Source organism: Nicotiana tomentosiformis, chromosome 3 (genome assembly GCF_000390325.3).
Source record: "Nicotiana tomentosiformis chromosome 3, ASM39032v3, whole genome shotgun sequence".
Lineage (NCBI taxonomy): Eukaryota > Viridiplantae > Streptophyta > Magnoliopsida > Solanales > Solanaceae > Nicotiana > Nicotiana tomentosiformis.
Genome location: NC_090814.1, coordinates 110,904,246 through 110,928,589, shown reverse-complemented (window position 1 = coordinate 110,928,589; position 24,344 = coordinate 110,904,246). Strand labels below are relative to the sequence as shown.

Genomic DNA, 24,344 nt, shown 5'->3' with positions numbered 1-24,344 from the left:
TCTGTCTACAAAGCCTCTACGATTATTCGACATCAAAATATGGTTGGGATAAAGACCCGGCCTACCCATAAGTCTATAGCAAAACTCTGACACAATGACTTATAGACTCGGCTGCACTCGGAATGAACTGGAGTCTTACCGATCCTTCGCTGAATGCTAACCTCGTCTACTATGAGGGCTCGTCAAACTGATTATCTATACCTGCAGGCATGAATACAACGTCCACAACAAAAGGACGTCAGAACGAATAATGTACCGAGTATGTAAGGCATGTAAATAAGTGTATAAAGGACATGAAAGAAATATAGAATAAAGGGACAACTTGTAAGTCTGGATAGCTTTGTAAATCATGAAATATTTATAATGTCATGCATATGCGTATAAATGTCATATCATGCATATGTATATGCGTACATAACATCATCAAGCCTCTGAGGGCATCCCGTCATATCATCTCCGCCACTGTGGGCAAAATCATTAACGCATACCAGCTGATCAAGTGGTGGTGCGTATATAACGCCCTAACCTTTTTCCATAACCCATATACATATAATATATGTGTATATAACGCCATCTGATCATAGGTCAATATACATGTATAAATGAATGCAATGCATAATGAAGTGAGTCAATAAGATCTCTCGGAATGTCATGAGACCCATGAACAAACGATATGATAGTAGGACACATGGGGAATCAAGAACATAGGCACACCTAGTACTTCTATGAATAGAGTCATTTATGAAAGTTGTGTGTTTTCTCGTTTCGTTTGTATCATATGGATCATTCCAAAAGGAAAGAAGGGACAACCTTAACATACCTGGTCTTAACACACTAGCTCAAGAGCTCAACTTGTATCCGCGAAAGGAAACCGACGTGAGTATAATCATTATATTCTTCGCATTCTCCTTAGTCGTAGGATTTAGTATCTTTTTGTTGAGAAGGAATGTAATTTACCTTCTAGAAAACATTGCTGCCCATATTTTCTAAAGAAAATCTTCTCCGCTTTAAGAAGTTAAAAAAAAGTATATAGTGTCTCTATGTATATATAACACTAATATGCAGCACCTTATATATATATATATATATATATATATATATATATACAAAAAGCCAACAAAGTAGTAAAATATATCTAAAAGGGGCCTTGAACCACTTACACATGTCACTAATAGAATACCCATTTACTTAGTCATCCAAACCCCATTACACGTGTATAGATATAGTACACCTATCTCTTATCATCATTTGCACTTGTGTATGTATAGATATGCCACTTAGTACATAAACCAAAGAGTCATCATTTGGCTTAATTAAAAACCCTATTTGCTGCCACGTTGGGAGGTCCATTAGGCTTATCCACAATTTCCTAATAAGCTTGTTAATTTTTTACTAAACCAATAATTCACATAATTAATTCTGGCACACAATTCACTTAAATACTAATATACTTCATATACCTTACTATCATGGTCATGTGATATAACACTATTCCATAAATACGAGGTATTATAGCTTGGACCGTATTTCATCCCAAAATGTCAAACTTCGGCGATATTCAATTTCTTCGATTCGTTTACCCCCTGACCTTGATCACACTTACTTATCACTTGTTTGAAATATCATAAATACTTATAACCTCAAAAATAGTCTTGTCCTTGAACTTATGTTAATTATCTTATGACAAATCCAACGTTCAAAAGTACGGTATGTAACATTCTTCCCCCTTTAGAAACATTCGTCCTCGAATGTTAACTCTTAGATATTTACGAAAATATTTGCTAGAGTCTCCTGTGTAAACTAAACTAAAACCAACCTCTATCTGAAGTCTGGACTATTCACAACCTTTTGTGCTTGAGTATCTCATATCTTCTTCACCTTTACCTTACTTACCTTTCAATTCACATCGTATCTTCTATCGCTTTCAAACCTCCCTTCCACATAGGTGAAAATTACATCCACGCCTTAAAGCTCTACTATGATACCTACACCTTTAGTTGATACAAAATCCGGTGGAAACTTCATACTGGCTTCTTATGACTCAGCTCTATAGCACGATCTGGAAACAAAAGAAAGGTAACATTTCCTAAAATTCCTATAGCCTCTCAATTATAAATGTGGCGCACAACACACCTATAAGTGAGACTCCACTAGGCACGGCTTTGTAGAATCCGTGCTCTAATACCACCTTTTTCATGCCCCAAACCTGGGGAGGCGTGGCGGGCACCCGGTGCCATACTGGCACGGGCGAACCACTTTGTAACTCATGATCTTTCGACCAAAACTAGAACATGCATAGGTCGAGTTGGCTAAATCCATTCTTTCTATAACCATCATGGGCTAACATGTCCACAACTCGTAATGTATAACTATAAGTGGAAAATGTTGTATCAATAAACCATTTTTCCTAAAACATGAATACATACGGGTCGTCAAGGCCTCTGACATACTGTACAAAATGAACCTCTGTCTATAAAGCCTCTAAGATTATTCGACATCAAAACATGGTCGGGACAAAGACTTGGCCTAATCATAAGTCTATAGCAAAACTTTGACACAATGACTTATAGACTCGGCTGCACTCGGAATGAAGTGGAGTCTTACCGATCCTTCGCTGAATGCTAACCTCGTCTACTATGAGGGCTCGTCAAACTGATTATCTATACCTGCAGGCATGAATGCAGCGTCCACAACAAAAGGACGTCAGTACGAATAATGTACCGAGTATGTAAGGCATGTAAATCAGTGTATAAAGGACATGAAAGAAACATATAATAAAGGGCTCAACCTGTAAGTCTGGATAGCTTTGTAAATCATGAAATATTTATAAGGTCATGCATATGCATATAAATGTCATATAATGCATATGTATATACGTACATAACATCATCAAGCCTCTGAGGGCATCCAATCATATCATCTCGGCTACTGTGGGTAAAATCATCAATGTATGCCAGCTGATCAGGTGATAATGCGTATATAACGCCGTAACCTTTTCCCATACCTCATATACATGTAATATATGCGTATATAACTCCATCTGGTCATAGGTCAATATACATGTATAAATGAATGCAATGCATAATGAAGTGTGTTAATAAGATCTCTCGGAATGTCATGAGACCCATGAATAAACGATATGATAGTAGGACACATGGGAAATCAAGAACATAAGCACACATAGTACTTCTATGAATAGAGTTATTTATGAAAGTTGTGCGTTTGCTCGTTTCGTTTGTATCATATGGATTATACCAAAAGTAAAGAAGGGATAACCTTAACATACTTGGTCTTAACCCACTGGCTCAAGAGCTCAACTCGTATCCGCTAAAGGAAACCGACGTGAGTATAATCATTATGTTCTTAGCATTCGCTTTAGTCGTAGGACTTAGTATCTTTTTGTTGAGAAGGAATATAATTTACCTTCTAGAAAACGTTACTGTCCATATTTTCCTAAAGAAAATCTTCTCCACTTTAAGAAGTTAAGAAAATGTATATAGTGTCTCTATGTATATATAACACTAATGTGCAGCACCTTCTATATATATATATATAGGAAGCCAACAAAGTAGTAAAATCTATATATGAAGCCAACAAAGTAGTAAAATATATCTTAAAAGAGGCCTTTAACCACTTACATATGTCACTAATAGAATACCCATTTGCTTAGTCTTCCAAACCTCATTACACGTGTATAGATATAGTACACCTATCTCTTATCATCATTTGAACTTGTGTATGTATAGATATGCCACCTAGTACATAAACCAAAGAGTCACCATTTGGCTTAATTGAGAACCCCATTTGCTGCCACGTTGGGAGGTCCATTAGGCTTATCCACAATTTTCTAATAAGCTTGTTAATTTCTCACTAAATCAATAATTCACATAATTAATTCTAGCACACAATTCACTTAAATAGTACTCCTCCGTTTCAATTTAGATGAGGTAGTTTGACTTGGCACAGAGTTTAAGAAAAAAAAAAGACTTTTGAAACTTGTGCTCTTAAAAATTTAAGAGGTAAACGCTTTGTGGGGCCATGACATTTGTGTGGTTATAAAAGCTTCTCATTAGGGGTAAAATGGATAAAATGAAGATTTTAAAGTTGAATTATTTCCAAATTTAGAAATGTGTCATTTATTTTGGAACAGACTAAAAAGGAAAGTATCTCATCTAATTTGAAACAGAGGGAGTAATATACTTCATATACCTTACTATCATGGTCATGTGATATAGTACTGTTCCATAAATACGAGGTATTATATCTTGGATCATATTTCATCCCAAAATGTCAAACTTCGGCGATACTCAATTTCTTCGATTCGTTTACCCCCTGACCTTGATAACACTTAGTTATCGTTTGTTTGAAATATTATAAATACTTATAACCTCAAAAATAGTCTTGTCCTTGAACTTATGTCAATTATCTTACGACAAATTCAACGTTCAAATGTACGGGGTGTAACAAAAATAATAGTATAAAAATTGATATGTACTTACTTTAAAGAAAAGGAACCAATTCATATTTCGTTTGATGGAGTTTGATTTTATTTCCAGCATATTTCACATCTTATATTCAGGTTAATATTTTTGCTTTCTTAAATAAAAGAAACTTTGACGTTGTTCTAAAATTAGATTACACTCCGTTTCTGACCTTTTAGAATAACGATAATGTATTAATTCTCTTCAAATATTAGAAATTTTCTCATTCAATAAGAAGTTTCTTCAACGAACTATTCAAACATTTATTTCTATAAATTAAAGAGATCAAAATTCTTGATTCTTTTCTTACTTTACATGCTTATTAAAGAAAAATAAAAAATAGTTTCACCTATATTAATCTAGTAGAATTTGAAGAATCAAAAAGAATAAGTAAGATTTTTTGAAATATTTTACTATATATTTTAAAATGCAATAACGTGTTCTATTACTGCGCGAAGCGTGGACAAATTAACTAGTAAATGAATAAGCTTAATTGTGAGATTTATGAGAGAAAAATATTGACCTTGACAGTTATATATTGTCTCGACTTCAACTTCTAGTTTCGAGAAAATTTGAAAATTATAATAAGGCGTAACAACTATCGTTCAATTTACTTATTATCATAAATATATGAGTTTTTAGTCTTACACTTGCTATATTCAAAACAAATATAGTAATGTAAGCATGTTACAAAATCGTGAAAATACTTGAGCATGTATGCCAATTCTTTTCTATTTGAGGAACGTGTCTGAATTATGATTCAACTACCTTAGCCCAAACGAAGAAGATGAAAAGGATAAAATATCATGATTCAACTACGATAGCTCAAAACAAGAAGGAATAAAACAAAATGATAAAGAGTGCGAGAATGCATTGACTCAAGATAAGAAGTTACAATATGCAACATTTCTTCAATTAACATGCTTCAGATCCTGTAAATATATATATATATATATATATATATATATATATATATATATAAAGAAATAAAAAAAAATAAAACGGAAGCTAAAAACATACGAGTAATATTCTTCTGCAATATGAGGTAAATAAAAAAAAAGCGCGAGACAGTTGGACGTTATGAGGCGGGGGTTGGGGATGGCGGCTGAGGCTAAAGATTAAAATCCCAAAAGATCTCAAAATCTAATTCCATATCCAGTATTGTTTGGTTAACATAAATAGCCCCTTAATAAAACCCATTGAATCAGTATCAACAATTTTTGAATAATGGATTCTGTAATACCATTGAGAACCACCACAGCAACGGCGGCAACTGTAGCGACGACGGTAAGACCCCGGTTCTCTATTCAACCCCTTTCCAATCCCAGACCCAACAAACCCGCATTCTCCCTGTCAGTTCCATCATCTATTTTCATGTCCCACCGAGCTCGAAATCTGCCGCAATGTTCACCCGTTCGAGCTCAACAGGTAGCCTCAATCATTGATTTAATTTTGCTATATATTCGGTTTTAATATTTTGCAAATTGCGTATTGAATTTTGGGCTTGTTAAAATTTTTAAAAAACATGTCTTTTTTCCATTATGTTATGATGTCTACATAGAGTTTAGGACCTCAAATTAATGTGTTCCCACATGCTTCTCTTTTATTTACTTCAAAGTTTTGGAATATCAACATTTCATTCTGATCGAGAGTTAACCTTTGGCAAGATTTCCATTCGTCAATTTTTATTTGCAATATTTGATAGCATTACAAGGATATATGAGAAAAGCCTTTCTTGTAAAGATCATTGTACTAAGATAAGGCATAATTGATTTAACTTGAAGGACGGATCAGCGGTGGCTTCAGAATCCACCATTCCCGAAGGAGATGCTCTCAAAATCAAGGAGTGGGAAGCAGAAAGATTCAAAGACGAAATTGGTACAAGTGAGGGTATAAGAATCAGAAGGAGGCCGCCATCAGGACCTCCTTTGCACTATGTTGGCCCTTTTGAATTTCGGCTGCAGAATGAAGGCAATACTCCACGTAACATACTTGAAGAAATTGTCTGGAACAAGGATAAGGAAGTTGCGCAGGTATCTCTTGGACTAGAGTCTCAATTGCCGCCTGAGCGTATCTATGCTATTATGTTCCTATTTCATTATATTCTACGAACTAAAAGGCGATTTTTGTTTGCCAGATGAAAGAGAAGAGACCACTTATTGTATTGAACAAACTGCTTAGCAGTGCTCCACCTACCAGAGATTTTCTAGGAGCTCTGAAAGAATCATATTCAAGAACTGAGTTGCCTGCTCTTATTGCTGAAGTGAAGAAGGCTTCTCCAAGTAGAGGTGTTCTTCGCGAAGATTTTAATCCAGTATGTGCGTCATATCCCTTTCGTATCAATTGAGTCTATAGATCTTGTAAGCGTTTTAGTTTGACAATTGACATTACTTAGTTTCTCATACCTTCTACGTTGAGCTAAGAAATATCTGTTAGGAAACAGGGTAAAGTTCTGATTTTAAGTAAAACAATGTTGAAACACGTCGAAATATGTTATCTTTTCTTCTTTTTCTGTGAAGTAGTTCTTGATTGGTTTCACTTCGGTTGAATTATACAAGGACTCTTATGTTGAATAATTGTATTCTACAGAACTATATGTAGTTACTACGAAATGTGTTAATGATTTTAAAGGGACTTGAAGTGACATAAAGTTATAAACTAAATCAACAGGAAAAACAAACTTCCAATATTCTTCTCAAATAAAAGTGATAGTCATATTTACGGCAAATTCTGATCCTTCTTGGCTGTCTACCAGCAGCCAAGCAAATGAGAAAAAGATGGCATTGTAAGACATGTATTTAGAGCTATATTTAATTAAAAGGTTTCATTTAAGTTGGTATTTTTTCCGATGGATGAAAATCTAGAAAAAGAAATGAAAGTTAAAAAGAAGTTACTATCAGATTTTCCACCATTTTGATATAATTTTGCTGCTTGCCTTTGCAATGAGTTATTTACTACCACAATAATTATCATTAGAGTTCATCATGTACTTTCAAAACAGCTGAAATGAAGGTAGTTTGCATACTGACCTATGCATCTGTATGGTGACAGATAAATAAGCGAATAGTTGCTTTTCATCGTTGACTGGATTGATTATTTTGAAACTGGTAAGTAGTAAAATTATAAATAACAAACAACCAAGCACTAAGACAGTGTTTGTGAATTACAAGAGTTGAGGTCCCCCAATACAAAAAAAGAAGAAGGGATCCTAACTGATTCAAAAAGAAGCTCTTTTCCTGTAACGAGCTAATGAACTCTAACAAGCTGTCTTCATCATTTACATCTTGAATGTTGCACCAGAAAGTTAAAAACCATAAACATATGTACTTTAATAACTGTACCAGGTTGTCTTTCCCTTCGTTGACTAGTTCAAGATCATCTCTTGGTGTGTGTTGGTGTAACTTCTGCATAATATGCTATGCTGATTCCTTTATTTCAAGCTCTTGGTACTTCAATGATCTAACAGATTCCCTAATTTTTATAGTATCAACTAGCAAGTTTAACTCTCAGTCAGCTAGGTTCTTCTGTGTAAATTTAGGGGGGTTGGGGTAGGGGGTGGGGCAGAACAAAGGAAACTGATTATACATCTCCGTGCATTTACATCTAAAGGAAAAAACACTACTAATGCTGAGTGGCCAATCAAAACTATCTTCGCTTGTTTTATGTTTCTTCTTCTTTACTCTGAAGAAATCGAACATAGCATCCCTTCATTTTCTTGGTCAGCGCTGTAAAAGTTGAAAAGGATGTGACAGCATCATTTATCAAATTAATATATCACGTGGGCTAACTTTTTAAAATAATTTCCCATTTGTATAAAATTACAAAACTTAAGCGCCCTAAAACAAATTATAGAGAAAAAAGAGGGATGCATACGTAACCAATTTCCATTTTAGCATTAAGCAAATATGCTCTTGCTTGCTCCTCTATGTTGTGAAAAGTTGAAGTATAATTATAGTGACCTAAGTGAACCATTCTTCCTTTAGAGATTTGGTCTTCATCTGGGACTATGTGTTTTCAAGACTAGAACAGTCAGCTCGAGAAAATAGGGTGCTAATTTAGTCCGATGCAACCCCAGGGCATCATTCAGTGGCAAAGTTTTACACAGATTGTGGTAAGCCCACATCATGTGTTTGAGTCTTGCTTTCAACCAAACCTCGTATTTACGTGGAGACAGGTAGAGGGCCAGATCCACTATAAAACAACAGATTTCTCGGTTATCAAGAATTTAGTAAAATGCAGGTTTAGGTACATCAGATTATTTTCTTCTTCCACCATATATAGGGTTTCAGATTGAATCTCCTTTAGACTTAATAATCTATAAAGATCTTAATTAATAAAAATCTTTGCAGGCCTTTGTTCAAATATGAAATTGCATTTTATTCATGGACTCACACTTAGCTCAATCCATTGACAAAGAAAGCCATCCATTGAGTCAAACCCCTTAAAGAGCGTTCAAATGTTTCAGTTGCAACTTACCCTTGTTGAAATATTTGAAATTGGGGATTAACCTTTCAATGTTTTTGCATGACAGGTTGAGATCGCCAAAGCTTATGAAAGAGGTGGAGCAGCATGCCTTAGTGTTTTGACAGATAAAAAATATTTTCAGGTAAAGGTTCAAATTGCCAATACGGATAATGTTCTTTCTAGTAATTAATGGCTTTAGGGGATAGTAAAATTACTATCTAGTAACACCGCTATCAGAGTCATTTACTGTAAAAAAATAAATTTCATAATGTAAATGCAATGACCAAAATAAGGTGAAGGTATGATCACTCTTAAGATAACAATGTTGAGATTAGTTTCTTCCTATGATTTTCTAGTAGGAATCTTAAATTGTAGTTGAAGTATTTGGCAAAGTTGCAAGCATTTTGTTCCTTCTGATGCAAAGGGAATCTAATCAGGAATGTTCAAATATTTTTATCCTTTTTCATCAATTGAAAAAAATATTTGTATCCTTTTCCTAATAGGGCCTTAAATTGTAATTGAAGTGTTTGAAAAAACTTGTGAATATGATATGTTTATGTTACAGTTTTCTGTTCTGATAAAAAAGGATAAACCAACCATCCCATTTAAGCGAATGACTAAACACCTGATTAGCAGTTGTGGAGGTAGGTAATTGGGATGCATAATGGAGTTGTTTAGGAAGTTGCATCAACTGTGACAATTAGCCTATAGACTATACTAATTCTTGGTGTATTATGGAAGTGCTTAGATGCAGATTGTCAAATGATTTTCCAATTGTTGATTATGATTTTCTCTTTCTTTTTGTGAATTAGGGAAGCTTTGAAAATCTAGAGGCCATAAGGAATGCTGGAGTAGAGGTATGCAGGTTCCCTCATAGTTTTTTGTACAACCTATAATATTTCATAATTGAGTCCTTAACAGTTTTTCATTGAACTCCAACTTTGCAGTGCCCTTTGTTGTGTAAAGAATTTGTTATAGAAGCTTGGCAACTGTACTATGCTCGGGTTAAAGGTGCCGATGCAGTTCTGTTAATTGCTGCTATTCTACCAGATCTTGACATCAAATATATGATTAAGATCTGCAAATTACTTGGATTGACAGCACTAGTTGAGGTAAATTGTTACTTTCTCCACTCCTACTTTTCGACCATTCCATGAACTGAAAGGCAAATAATTCAAAATCTACGCATCGGTATTTTTACAAAAAATTGTATTTATCTTTCATTGACGAAAAGGAAATGTCAGCTTCCATTTGTTAGAGGCAGTTGTTATGTTTCATGGATATGAAAGATATTTGGTATAAGTTATTTTCTTCATGAAAGATTGTTTTCAATATGCATATATTGGTTTTTGGATTTCTATTTATTCTTATTATAAACTACAAATCCTTTATTGATGTTAATATCTTTCTGTCATTGCAAGGATTCTCACTTTTCCAAAAAAAAACGAGCTTCTCTTTCTGTATCTCTGTTTTATTTCGTTTCCTTATAATAACCATTTCAACTTCTTGCGCTTCTTCTAGGTGCATGATGAGAGGGAAATGGATCGTGTCCTCGGAATTGACGGGGTTGAGCTTATTGGCATCAATAATAGAGACCTTGGTAAATTGCATAATTAATTCTACACCACCAATCTACTCGTTTCTCAATGCAATACATGCTGTCAACTACTATAAGGAGACAAATTTAACACCAAAGGCTAACATGACCCTCTTGGGTTTGGGTTGTCTTTGTGTGTGTGTGGGTGTTTTGGGGGGGGGGGTTAAGATGTAAACTAGCTCTATAAGGAAATTAAACAAAATGAACTCTGGATAAAAAGATCAAGGTTCCTACATTAAGTAAGAGATTCTAAATCCCTGTTCACTTCCATAGAAAGTCATGCTTTCTGGCTACATATGCTAGGGAAAAATGTACAAACATAATAAATAAAGTTATAAGCAACATGTTTGATCATTGTACTCTTCAATTGTCTACAACTTGCCAACTAAATCAACTTCTTCTATTACCAGGAACTTTCAAGGTGGACATTAGCAATACCAAAAAGCTTCTTGAAGGAGAGCGTGGAGAAAGGATCCGTGAGAAGGGCATAATTGTAAGATCTTCAATACATCATGTTAAGCTGTTATTTTAGTATTTTCTCTCCCAATAAGTTGTGATGTTAATTTCTACTTTAATTCTTCAGGTGGTTGGGGAGTCTGGACTATTTACTCCAGCTGATATTGCTTATGTACAAGAAGCCGGTGTCAAAGCGGTAAGCTGCCTTAATAATTTTGATATTCATAATAACGGCAGTATATAACTATTCCAAAACGGACACTAGAGGATAGTAGTGTTATTTCCTCGAATATGATTTTGCCTAGGTCCTTCTGTCTTCATTTGAAAATTATGTTTATCACCATCTACCATGATACATTCATTCTGATCAATACAATATTCTGATTTATACCCTTTGTCTTTGTCAATTATATATGATGATAGCGTTTTTTCGCATCTCTGTAGGTTCTAGTTGGAGAGTCACTTGTAAAACAGCCAGATCCTACTAAAGGAATAAGTGAACTTTTTGGTAAAGACATCTCCTGCTAAGATCCAGCCAGTTGACTCGGTTACTGTTCCTTTCCGGAGTTAATCTTGTTGAGATTCTTCACCTCAATTTTGTAATCTCTCACTATTTTGTATTGTTTGTCACCGGCTGGCACCTCTGTAAGATGTAACATATAGGTATCTCTCACCAATTTGTATTGTCCGTCACCTACTTGCTTTTTTGAAGATGTAGCATATAGATAGCAGTCTGAATGGAAATGCTCATGTTTCAGGATTCCTATTTCCACACATTTATCTTTCTATTTGATATTACATTTAGACTTCAGAGTGTTTGAACAGGTGTTTTGGCTTCAGTTCAAAATATCAAACGGGTTCCTCTGTAGGGATTTATGTTTTATTTGTAAGTTTAATGATAGGCATTGTGATCAAGCGTGTCATCCAAAATCTTTATTCTTAGGCCTGCAATTTGTTTTGCATCATAGTGCTACTTCGTCTTATATTCGCCGCTCCAACATCATATAATGATAAGAAGGTAGAAAACATAAATTCCTTTTTCAAGCGAGATGCAAAATCCTTCACGCTGTAACAGTAAATGGGTAAAATAGACATTGGATTTATTCTTGTGCTGCATCTCCAAGAAATTAATTATAATAAGGTACGTAGCAAATATAAATACTATACTTTTGGAACGTGCACCTTACTAATTTCATTTGGCGTATCTCGTGCATACTATGACAATAGACAATCACCACAAGTTACTATACTATTTTTATTAATAATATAACTTTTAATGACCCTTCAGAATTCAGATATGGGGGTTGTGCGCAGCTTCATCTAAGTTGAACGTCTTTTTTTTTTTTTTTCTTTCTTTCTTTTTTCCGTTTTGATTTTAGTGTGTCAAGAAGCATGTGATTAATTATTTAGTATTAATTCTTGTAAGGATCTATCTAGATCAGGCAGATGATAATAATAATTAATTAACTTCAGTTTCAGCTCTTATGGTAGAGAATAGTTTGAACTGCTTAGATTTTAGAGTCACATGTGTAATGTGTTATAAGAAAAATAAAATAATTTCTCGTGTAAAAATAATACTTCAGTGACGTTTGACCATAGTGAGTACAAAAGATGAAGCTAATTGTAATTTGTAACCCTCCGTAAAAAGAACCTAAAATATTGCATTTGCTGATGAGATTGGACAACCTAGTCTCGATTCTCTTGGCTGCTAAACTCATGGATTGCTTGATTTTATCGAATGGTTGGTAATTATAGGGGAAATAACCTTCGATGATGACTCATACCCATGTCAATCCCACTTGGATTGGTCCCAAATCATTGACTCGACGTTTAATTCATCTAATCTTGTCCCAAATCATTTACTTAAAAAAAAAAAAAAAATCTGTCTGCTGTTTCCTCCAACATCAATCGCTTTCAATAAATTGTCCGATGGCATGTTTTTTTCCTTTCCTTGCTACCCTTGGCTTTGATATTTTTCTCCTGAATCACCCATATAAATACCTCTTAATAGAGTTCTCAGTAGAGCTCCCAATTAATATCTTAGTCTCAATAGTTTCAGTTTCTTGAATTATCAGTTACATCTATCCACTTTACATCTAGAGGAGTTGCTTAGGATTTTGGCATTGTCATTTTCGTTAGCACTAAGCTAGGCTTTTTTGAATATGTATTCTTCTACTTGTGCTACTTGGAGTTGTGTATCTTATTATTAAAGTTTCAGTATATACTAAGTTCTGCAGCTTTTCAAGTAGAGTTGCTGAGGAACAATTAACAAGCATGACAATAACAGGTGGTCCAATAATTAAAGATGAATGTCTCACGGTGCGTGGCAAAGTTGTCTTAACTGGGGTGCCAGAAAATATTGTCATTACATCAGCAAGCTCCAGTTCTGCATTTCTGGGAGCTAAATCAATGACAATTAGTTCTCATCACGTCTTTAACCTTGGAGTTCTTGATGAGTAAGTATCTCAATAATTGAAAATATTCGTAAAACTGCTAGCATTAAGGATTTGATCTGCCAAAGTTATTTTCTTTTTACTTTTTGCAGGGATTACAAATTCTTATGCCTCTTTATTGTGAAGATTTGGTGGATGATTCCCCGTGTAGGAAAAATCAGGAAGCGAAGTTCCAATGGAAACTCAGATGCTTCTCCTGGAAGTCGGAGAAGAATATGTTGTTTTGGATGAGGATGATTCTGCGGACCCTGTTCCTGAAAACTGTTGAGAAACGTTCCTGAAAACTGTTGGGAAACGTGTGAGGCTAATAGAAGAGAAAAATATTTGAAAGAGAAGCAATAAATTGTACAAGACAAGACAAGATTTACGTGGTTAAGCAATTTTGCCTACTTCACGGCCACACAAAGAATATCTCTTTATTAATTGAAGAGAGAAAGAAGAAATTGAGGGATGATTTGCAAATGAAAATGCATATCCCTTTTATAGGCATTTGAATGCCTTGCTGAGGTAAGCGCTTAAATCATAGGAATACCGATATAAGCGCTTACATCATACGAATGGCGGTGTAAGCGCATACATCATAAGAATGCCGATGTAAGCGCTTACATTATAAGTTCATCTCTTTTTGATTTTTCTTTCTTTTGTTTTGTCCACTTTTCTTTCTTTCACATACAATAACAAGTTTGCTACTATCAATCTCCCCCTCAAACCTATGTTACATCAAGAAAGAAATTAAAATAAAGATTTGCTATTCTCTGGTGGCGTATTCACCCTATCAATCTTGAAGGCTAACTGAGGCAGTGCACAACCTCAGTTTGTCAACACCGACAACTTTGGTCAACATGTCTAACAGATTCTTTGATCCTGATATCTTCTGCAGGGAAAGAGTTTCTTCACTTATCAACTCTCGGATATGATTGTTTATCCGAAAAATGGATAGAGTTGAATTTATATGTAGCTCTAAAGATATGTGGTATAACTTGGTACAAATCGGAAAAGTAAGTAGAAATATATCGAATATTGACTGTAAAAAGAATAAAATACAAACCAAATTGAATGGAAAACGATATACGAACAAGCAAGACGAATCAATGTACAAAGCCCAAAAAAGGATAATCTCTCTATGAATATCAATAATCTTTTCAATATGGGAGTGTGTAGATGTCTTGGTCTCCCATCTACAGAAATGATAGCCACTCTTCTTATAGTGGAGGGATCCTACTTTGAATATAATTAAAAATACATAGTGAGAATACCATGATAGATTAATTACTTATTTTTTCCTTAATTCCCGCCGAGATTCTCTCCCTTACGACAGCTATAATAGCTCTTGTCTCTTAGCTCTATCTTGGCCAGACCTGGTAGTGGTCGATCTCTAGGTTTCGAGCTCGATATTGACTCGGGCTCGATATTAACTCGGGTTCGGTATTGACTCGGGCCCTGACTCTTGAGCTCGATAACACTTCTTCATATCATAGCTCGATATTGACTTTGATTTCAGTATTGATCGGTCCCTAAATCTTGATTAATTATACGAAAGTCGAAATCGATTTTGACTGTATACAAATAGTCCTATCGTTACTCGGGAAGGATGTGGCGAGAAACGACATGATTTTTCAATGATATGACTAGATATATACTGACGTTTGCATCGAGCTCGATCATGACGTACGCAATAGATGTCCCATCGGTTCAGTTATCAAGGCAATAAATGTGAGTCAGACGATGGTCGACCACTGTTGATTCTGAACCGCCATTGCCTAATCTATAAATAGCCCTTCTCTTCACTATTTTTCATTTTCAGATTTCCAACCTTCAAATCTTCTATGTTCTTCATCTGCAGATCTGTGACTGTCACTGCAAATTTCTTCTGAAAACACCAAATACTTCCGATCTTTGTCCACAGAAAGTTAGATGGCCAAAAAATCTAAAATCATTCCGCAAAAAGAGGTCGTTTCTTCATCACGACCCGCCGGTGGCGAGGATGTGGAGGAGCCTTGCCCTGAGGAATTCATTCCGATAGGGTGTTCAATTGTTGGTGATTTTAAAATTGAAAAACCCTCTCCGGTACCGGGCCGATGTGAGCCGATGTCAAGGTACCAGTGCACAATCACCGAGAAAGTTCTCAAGAAGTTAAACAAGAATGCAACCGGGATGATAAGCACATAGTATTCCCATCGCCTGATGAATCAATTACTACCCATGTGAAAGGGTTCTTAAGTGTTTACACTTATCCTTTCACGGTGGGTCCTTTAGACCCCGTCATCGTCACTTTTTGCAAGAGATACGACGTGACCCTAGGCTAGATCCATCCTTATTTTTGGAGGATAGTGATTCTTCTCTAATTTTTCTCGAGAAAAATTGAGGGGCGTATCTTCACCCTCGATCACCTTATGCGCCTTTATAGTCCCCGACTTTACCGAGGAGGTTTAATCAAGCTTGCTCGCCGAGCAACCAAAGCGTCTTTCTCGAGTATTGATGAAACCCATGGCCGGGGTTGGATGGGTCATTTTGTTCGAATCAAAACCTCGGACCTGATCCCTGTTGATGACCTGCCGTTCCTTGAGAAATGGGACATGAACCGTGAGCAATTGTTTCCCTTTGTTCGTTTTAATTTTGAGACTGCCTTTCATTTTCTTGATCTATTTTTTGCCCTTCTTGTCACAGTCGTAGCTCGGATGCTGGAACCGATTCCGGACCTTAAACAATGGTTTGAAGGTCTGGTGTCACAGAGACCGTACTCCAAGCGCGCTTGGGTGGAATTGTCAAAGGGTCGATGGGAGGCCCGTAGTCATGGTGAGTCTCTTTCTCGATTTGCTTGTTGTTTGTTCTTCTTTACTTATTTATCCTCCTTTTTCCTTTGTAGGACTCGGGAAGGATGTTATCATGAGGCCCCTATCTGGTGATGAAGAGGTTCCTGTACCGAAGCAGGTTAGAGAAAGGAAGAGAAAAGATGTACCGAGTTCCCCTAGTTTGGAAAAAGAAAAACCGGCTAGGAAATCTCGCAAGCCAAAGGGGGGCTCCGGTGTCATGCCTTTGGAACTGATTAACCAATTAAGGGACAAGCCCGAAGAAGGAGAAGAAGATTTAGCCTGTGTACGGGCTAATGTTGTGATACAACAATCTTCCGAATCGGCGGAAGTGAATAACGGCATCCTGGCCATAATCCCAGAACAAGAAAATACTGAGACTATCCCGTCTCGAGCTAAGATGATTGAAGGGGAGGTCGAGGGTAGGACTTCTCGGGCAGCAGAAGATTCCTCGAGGGATGAGCTCGGGATAATTGACATTAGCGGATCCCCTCACATTTCGGATGCTATGATCTCTGAGGCTAGCATGTTGGCAGGTCGGTCCTTCGAGGGTATTTAGGAGCTGACCGATATCCACAGTTTTCTGGATAGGCTCGAGTCGGCTGCCTCGGAGGAGGTTATTGGTTTTGGTGGAATATCGATACCAAAGAAAGCATCATGGTCAAGTTCTGCTGGGTCTTCATCGGTTCAAAAACTGGTGGACCGATTCCCGACCCCGAGTGTTGATCCCGATCGTATGTGGAAGATAGTGCTCTCCGTGCCTGAGGATACCCGAATTTTCTCTCCCCTCGTGGGGATTGCTAGTTACCTTCGGTCCTTGGTGACCGAAGAGTATCAATCAGTGATGAATGCGGTAGGGCCCTCCTATCATTTTAACGAGGCTCAGCATGCTTTGAATTGGGTAACTCTGATGGCATCTCTACTGTTTCTTTTTTACTTAGAGTTGTACATAATTCTAACATTTTTCCTCATGTTTGTAGGCTTCGATGTTGCATCACGAGGCCTTCCTCCGAATCCGAGAGGAACATGAGGCTGAGGTTCGGAACCTCACTAAGAAGAGTGGCTCTTACAAGCTTCTTAGTGAAAAACTTCGAGCAGATTTGACAACAGCTCGAGAAGAGCACAAGGAGATGGTTGAGCAGGTATTCTGAATTTTTCATGATAGTGAAGATGATAATGAGATAACCACTAACAATCCGATTATGTAGGTTTGGTAGAGGATCGAGCAGATTGGACGGCTTAACTCACAGGTAGATGGGCTATTGGATGAGGCGGAAGAATTTAAAATGAATATGGATATCCTTGCCTCGAAAAGGAAGCCGTTCAAGATCAGTTAGAGTTGTATGAGGCCCAACTTTTTTCTGCGAAAGAAAAGGCCTCGGGGCTGATCGAGAAGATGAAGGAGCTTCAACATCGGTTGGATTTGGCTATTTCTGATAAAGCGGGTTTGGCTGATGAACTTGAGGTGGCCATATCTGAGGTCATCGAGGCCAATAAAAGACACGATGCTAAAGTGGCCTAATTCAGGATCGATGTTGAGGTCAACCAAGCTAAAGCCAAGAGCATGGTCGAACACGCTAAATGGCAGGCTCGACGAGAAGCTCTCGAGGAGGTCAATGCTCAGGGTTTTGATGTTGGGACCGAGATTGAAGTTGCCAGGGCGGAGGAAGACAAAGCTCGAAAGCTGGCCTTCCCTGAGGAAGACTCTGATAGCTCGAGCGAGTCTGAAGGTGAGGAAGATGATGAGAACACGGTCTCCGATAAAGATCAAGCTATTTAGGACCTTAGGTAGTTGTTGTTTTTTCTTTTAAGGCTGTTTTCGGTTTTTGTAAATAACTTCCTTTAGGCCGAGTTGCCTTTGTGCAAGATTTGTATATAAACTTTCTCCCTTTGAAGCAAAATAGCCTTTTAAGTTTGATATATAGTCTCCGATTCGGGGAAATAATTCGAATCTGAACTGCATAGCCTTCGGGCTTTGTGGATAGTCCCCTCATTTATTGGGCTCGAATTAAGGTAGCCTTCAGGATTTAATGGTTGAATGCGTGTTTGTTCGAACTCGAATTTAACGTAGCCCTTAGGCTTTATGAGTGAGTGTTTACTCGAACTCGAAATAAGGTATCCCTTGGGATTTGTAGATAGTCCCCGAGTGAGAATGGTTGCTTGAACTCGAAGTAATATAGCCCTTGGGCTTAAAGGTCGAGTGAGTATTTGCTCAAACTCGAATTAATGTAGCCCTTAGGCTTTATGAGTGAGTGTTTACTCGAACTCGAAATAAGGTAGTCCTTGGGCTTTGTAGATAGCCCCCGAGTGAGAATGGTTGCTCGAACTCAAAGTAATGTAGCCCTTAGGCTTTAAAGGTCGAGTGAGTGTTTGCTCAAACTCGAATTAATGTAACCTTTAGGCTTTATGAGTGAGTGTTTACTCGAACTCGAAATAAGGTAGCCCTTGGGCTTTGTATATAGTCCCCGAGTAAAAATGGTTTCTCGAACTCGAAGTAATGTAGCTCTTAAGCTTAAAGGTCGAGTGAGTATTTTCTCAAACTCAAATTAATGTAACCCTTAGGCTTTATGAGTGAGTGTTTACTCGAACTCGAAATAAGGTAGCCCTTGGGCTTTGTAGATAGTCCCCGAGTGAGAATGGTTGCTCGAACTCGAAGTAATGTAGCCCTTAGGCTTAATAATCGAGTGAGTGTTAGTTCGAACTCGAATTAAGAGTAGCCCTTAGGCCTATGGTTGAGCGAGCGTTTGCTCGAACTCGAATTAAGAGTAGCCTTTAGGCTTATGGTCGAATGAGTGTTTGCTCGAACTCGAAGTAACGTAGCCAGTAGGCTTAATGGTCGAGTGAGTGTTTGCTCGAGCTCAAAGTAAGAATAGCCCTTAGGCTTAATAACCGAGTGAGTGTTTACTCGAACTCATAGCCCGTAGGCTTAATGGTCTAGTGAGTGTTTGCTCGAGCTGGAAGTAAGAATATCCCTTAGGCTTAATAGTTGAGTGAGTGTTTGCTCAAACTCGCATTAAGAGTATCCCTTAGGCTTATGGTCGAGCGAGTGTTTGCTCGAGATCGAAGTAAGAATAGCCCTTAGGCTTAATAGTCGAGTGAGTGTTTGCTCGAACTCAAATTAAGAGTAGCCCTTAGGCTTATGGTCGAGTGAGTGTTTGCTCGAACTTGAAGTAATGTAGCCCGTAGGCTTATTGGTCGAGTGAGTGTTTACTCGAACTCGAAGTAATGTAGCCCGTAGGCTTAATGGTCGAGCGAGTGTTTGCTCGAGCTCGAAGTAAGAATAGCCCTTAGGCTTATTAGTCGAGTGAGTGTTTGCTCGAACTCACATTAAGAGTAGCACTTAGGCTTATGGTCGAGTGAGTGTTTGCTTGAACTCGAAGTAATGTAGCCCGTAGGCTTAATGGTCGAGTGAGTGTTTACTCGAACTCAAAGTAATGTATCCCTTAGGCTTAATGGTCGAGTGAGTGTTTGATCGAACTCGAAGTGATGAGTAGCCCTTGGGATTAGTAGTCGAGTGACAATGATATTTCTAACTCAAAATAAGAATAGCCCTTAGGCTTAGTGGTCGAGTGAGGATTTGCTCGAACTCGAAATAAGGTAGCCCTTGGGCTTCGTAGTCGAGTGAGAATGATTTCTCAAACTCGAATTAAGAATAGCTCTTAGGATTAGTGGTCGAGTGAGGATGATATTTCGAACTCAAAATAAGAATAGCCCTTAGGATTAGTGGTCGAGTGAGGATTTGCTCGAACTCGAAATAAGGTAGCCCTTGGGCTTAGTGGTGCTTGATCTCATTGATTTTTCGGTTGGCAGTCCTCGATTTATGGGGTAATGGTTGGCCCTTAAGCCTGTTTGCATAATATACCACAAAATAGAGGAATTGTTCTGGGATATGAGATATCAGTAAAGAAGAAATGTTTCTTTATAAGTCATTATACATGTGTTCATGTTTTGCGCCAGGGCTCGGGCCAACTACATAGGCATGGCTCATTTGACCATTTGGCCCATACAATTTTTCTTGTCGAGACCCTGTTGCCATGAAGTAACGAAGTAACTTCCGTACACCAAACTTGATAATCATCGTTGATATATTCGATGACAACACCCCCGGTATTTGAGGTTGATTGTAAGGAGGCCTCAGATACTGTTGAATTGTTCCAAGTTAGCACGATCAATGGTTGTCTCATTAAAAACCTTGCCGAAAAACCCATTTGGGACAAAAAACGGTCTAAGGGAAAAAGAGTGCAACGCGTGCTTTCAGGCCTAAAGGCTTCGAGTTGAATAATCCATCCCTGTCTCTGGTCGAACACCTGCAAGGGTTAGTTTTGAAATATTATTGAACATGGGAGGGTCGTACCTTAGCAGTAGTATCATTTTAGGTGTGACACGTTCCAATTGCTTGGTAGTTGATTGTCGTTTATCACACCGAGCTTGTAGGATTTCCACTATACGGCAGGTATCGGTCCCTGATCGGCCTTTGTTCTCGGTTGGTGTCCCTTTTAATAGCAGGCCCAGAACCTAACCAGTCGTCTTCAACTCTGATCTTCGATTGATACCGATTGTGTACATCGGCCCAGGTAACAGCTGGGTACTCGATCAGGTTCTTCTTCAACCGTTGTGAAGCCATCGAGCTTCGTTCGTTTAGACCTTGAGTGAAAGCTTGAACATCCCAATCGTCTGTGACCGTCGGTAGATCCATTCGTTCTATTTGGAAACGAGATACAAATTCCCTTAGCATCTCGTTATCTTTTTGTCTTACCTTGAAAAGGTCGGACTTCGTGGTTTCGACCTTTATGGCCCTAGCGTGTGCTTTTACGAAAGAATCTGCAAGCATAGAAAAAGAATCGATAGAGTTAGATGGTAAATTATGATACCATATCATCTCCCCCTTTGATAGGGTTTCACTGAAATGTTTCAATAATACAGATTCGATCTAATCGTCTTCTAGATCGTTCCCTTTAATGGAACATGTGTACGAGGTGACGTGTTAGTTGGGGTCGGTTGTTCCATTATATTTAGGAATTTTGGGCATGCGGAACTTCTTGGGAATCGGTTTCGGAACTGTCCTGGGGGAAGGGCTTTTGTACGAATTTTTTGGAATCCAAGCCTTTCAATATCGGTGGTGCCCCCGGGATCTGATCAACCCTGGAGTTATATGTTTCCACCCTTTTGTCATTTGATTCAATCCTTCTTTCTCCCGACTCTATTTGTTTAGTCAGTTCCTCGAACATCTTAACAATTTCGGGATTAGTCCCCGATTCTTGCTCATTTGACCTTACTATAGTTGGCCCCGTTTTGTGGGTGACTTCTTGGGGTGGACTAGGCTCGAGTCTGGTCGGTGACTGGGTTTGCTCTGCAATTGGGCTATTGCTACTTGTTGAGCTTGTAACATCTCGAAAATCATACGCAAGCTGATTTCGTTTTCCTCAGCGTTTTGGGTATTTCGAGCTGCAGATCGAGTTCCACCATGAATGTTATTTTCAGGGTTAGAACGTTTGTTTGCCTCGATGGCCGCATGTGAATTAACGTCTATTGGCTCTTCGACCCGAGCTCCATCGGGATCGATGAGTGGCCTTCCACCCCCGGGGGGTAAGTTGTTGTTCTCATCTTGAAGGCCAGCTTCGTTTTCGATAGGTAGGGCCATTAATTGAGAATTCATTGTTTTTAACCTGAAATTCAAAGACACTTCCAAGAGCAAGTGTAAAATAGTGTGTTTCACAGAGATTTGTACCAAATAACTACTATTATCCTTAGCCCCATAGTGGGCACCAAACTGTTTACCCGAAAAACGGATAGAGTTGAATTTATACGTAGCTCTAAGGATACGTGGTATAACTTGGCACAAATCGGAAAAGTAAGTAGAAACATATCGAATATTGGCTGTAAAAAGAATGAAATACAAACCAAATTGAATGGAAAACGATATACGAACAAGCAAGACAGATCAATGTATAAAGCCCAAAAAAGGATAATCTCTCTATGAATATCAATAATCTTTTCAATATGGTAGTGTGTAGATGTTTTGGTCTCCCTTCTACAGAAATGATAGCCACTCTTCTTATAGTGGAGGGATCTACTTTGAATATAATTAACAATACATAGTGGGGATCCCATGATAGATTAATTAATTAGTTTTTTCTTAATTCCCGTTGAGATTTTTTCCCTTAGTGCGGCTATAATGGCTCTTGTCTCTTAGATCGATCTTGGCCGGACCTAGTAGTGGTCGATCTCTAGGTTTCGAGCTCGATATTCACTCAGGCTAGGAATTGACTCGAGCTCGATATTAATTCGGGCTCGGTATTGACTCGGGTCTGATATTGACTTGGGCTCAGAATTGACTCGAGCCCTGGCTCTTGAGCTCGATAACACTTCTTCATATCATAGCTCGATATTGACTTCGATTTCAGTATTTATCGGTCCCTAAATCCTGATTAATTATATGAAGGTCGAAACCGGTTTTGACCGTATACAATGATGATACCTCAACTGGATATGGTTCGATCTTGCATGAAACACTAGATTCTTGGCAAGATGAATTGCACTCGGGCTATCACTGAAATATTCATAATTGTCTTGCTCTTTACCTAGCTCTTTAAGAAAATTCTTGAGCCAAGTCATCTCTTTTCCAACTTCTGAGATTGCCATGTACTCTGCTTCAGTGGTAGATAGAGCAACACTTTTCTGAAGTCTAGACATCCAGCTAACAGCAATACCACCCAAGGTGAATACGTAGCATGTGGTAGTTTTTCGACTATCCAGATCGCCGCCTAAATTGCATCAGCAAAACCTTGTAAGATAATATTGCTCCTTTTAAAACAAAGTGTCATACCTGAGGTGCCTTTAAGATATCGTAATATCCATTTTACACCTTCCCAATGCTCCTTTCCTGGATTTGACATGTATCTACTGACAACTCCAATTGCATGGGCTATGTGAGGTCTAGTGCAAACCATAGTATACATCAAACTTCCTACTGCTTAAGCATATGGAACTTTGGACATGTACTTCCTTTCTTCATCTGTCTTAGGTGATTGGTCCTTCGACAGATTAAGATGGCTTCCGAGTGGAGTGCTTCTGGTCTTTGCATCATGAAGGTTGAACCTGCTTAGTACCTTATTTATGTACTTTTCTTGAGATAATTTTAAGGTTCCTTCAGACCTGTTTCTGCTAATCCTCATCCCAAGCATTTGCTTAGCTGGTCCTAAGTCTTTCATTTCAAACTCCTCTGCCAGTTGTTGCTTAACCCTGTTGATCTCATTTATGCTAGATTGTGCAATTAGCATATCATCAACGTACAACGGTAAAATGATATATGATATATCAAAAATTTTGATATAACATCAATGGTCCATCTCACATCCTGTGAAACCATTATTATGCATGAATCCATCAAATTTCTTGTACCATTGTCGGGGTGCTTGTTTTAAACCATACAAACTCTTCTGCAACTTACACACAAGGTTTTGTTTACCAAAAATTTGAAAACCTTCAGGTTGCTTCATGTAGATGTGTACCATGCAAGAAAGTAGTTTTAACATCTAGCTGCTCCAAATGCAAATTTTCTGCAGCTACGATACTTAGCACCAACCTGATAGTAGTTAATTTGACTACATGAGAGAAGATCTCGGTGTAGTCAATCCCTTCCTTCTGCTAAAAGCCTTTTACTACTAATCGTGCTTTGTATCTCTTCTTACCATCATGCTCTTCCTTAACCCTGTACACCCACTTGTTTTGCAATGCCTTATTTCCTTTTGGTAATTCTGTAAGTATCCATGTTGTATTCTTTTGAAGAGAATTCATCTCTTCTTTCATGACTAGCTTCCACTTATCAAAGCTTATCACCTGCATTGCTTCAACAAAATTCTCTGGTTCTCCAGCATCAGTCAGAAGTAAATAGTGGAGAGAGAGAGAGAGAGAGAGTTAACCTATCTGGAGCATTCGTGACTCTTTTAGATCTCATTAATGTAGGTTCAGGATTAACTGATCCCCGAATTTGATTCAAGTCCTGACTCCAGATCTGGTTCTCCATCTGATTCTATCTCTGGTTCTGGTTCTGGTTCTGATTCTGATTCTGATCCAGATTCGG

General features: G+C 37.8%; 1 protein-coding gene and 1 long non-coding RNA gene across 2 annotated transcripts; both read left to right on the top strand.

Annotated features, from left to right (window-relative positions):
* Positions 1–5,508: 5,508 nt before the first annotated feature.
* LOC104102204 (indole-3-glycerol phosphate synthase, chloroplastic-like) lies at positions 5,509–11,809 on the top strand. Its single transcript, XM_009609855.4, has 10 exons — positions 5,509–5,909; positions 6,266–6,514; positions 6,619–6,795; positions 9,013–9,087; positions 9,758–9,802; positions 9,893–10,057; positions 10,467–10,545; positions 10,953–11,035; positions 11,126–11,194; positions 11,443–11,809. Exons 1-10 carry the CDS (start codon positions 5,709–5,711, stop codon positions 11,524–11,526), a joined length of 1,227 nt encoding a protein of 408 aa, XP_009608150.1. The 5' UTR covers positions 5,509–5,708; the 3' UTR covers positions 11,527–11,809.
* Positions 11,810–13,318: 1,509 nt separating this feature from the next.
* LOC104102203 (uncharacterized) lies at positions 13,319–13,712 on the top strand. The gene is made up of 2 exons (XR_011414910.1): positions 13,319–13,454; positions 13,544–13,712. It is a non-coding gene; the product is annotated as an uncharacterized lncRNA (long non-coding RNA).
* Positions 13,713–24,344: the final 10,632 nt, after the last annotated feature.

Coding starts and splice junctions, on each gene's coding strand:
- LOC104102204 (XM_009609855.4), top strand. CDS start 5,709: ATGGATTCTGTAATACCATTGAGAACCACCACAGCAACGGCGGCAACT. Junction 9,803..9,892: donor TAAGGAATGCTGGAGTAGAG/GTATGCAGGTTC, acceptor CCAACTTTGCAG/TGCCCTTTGTTGTGTAAAGA. Junction 10,058..10,466: donor GATTGACAGCACTAGTTGAG/GTAAATTGTTAC, acceptor CGCTTCTTCTAG/GTGCATGATGAGAGGGAAAT.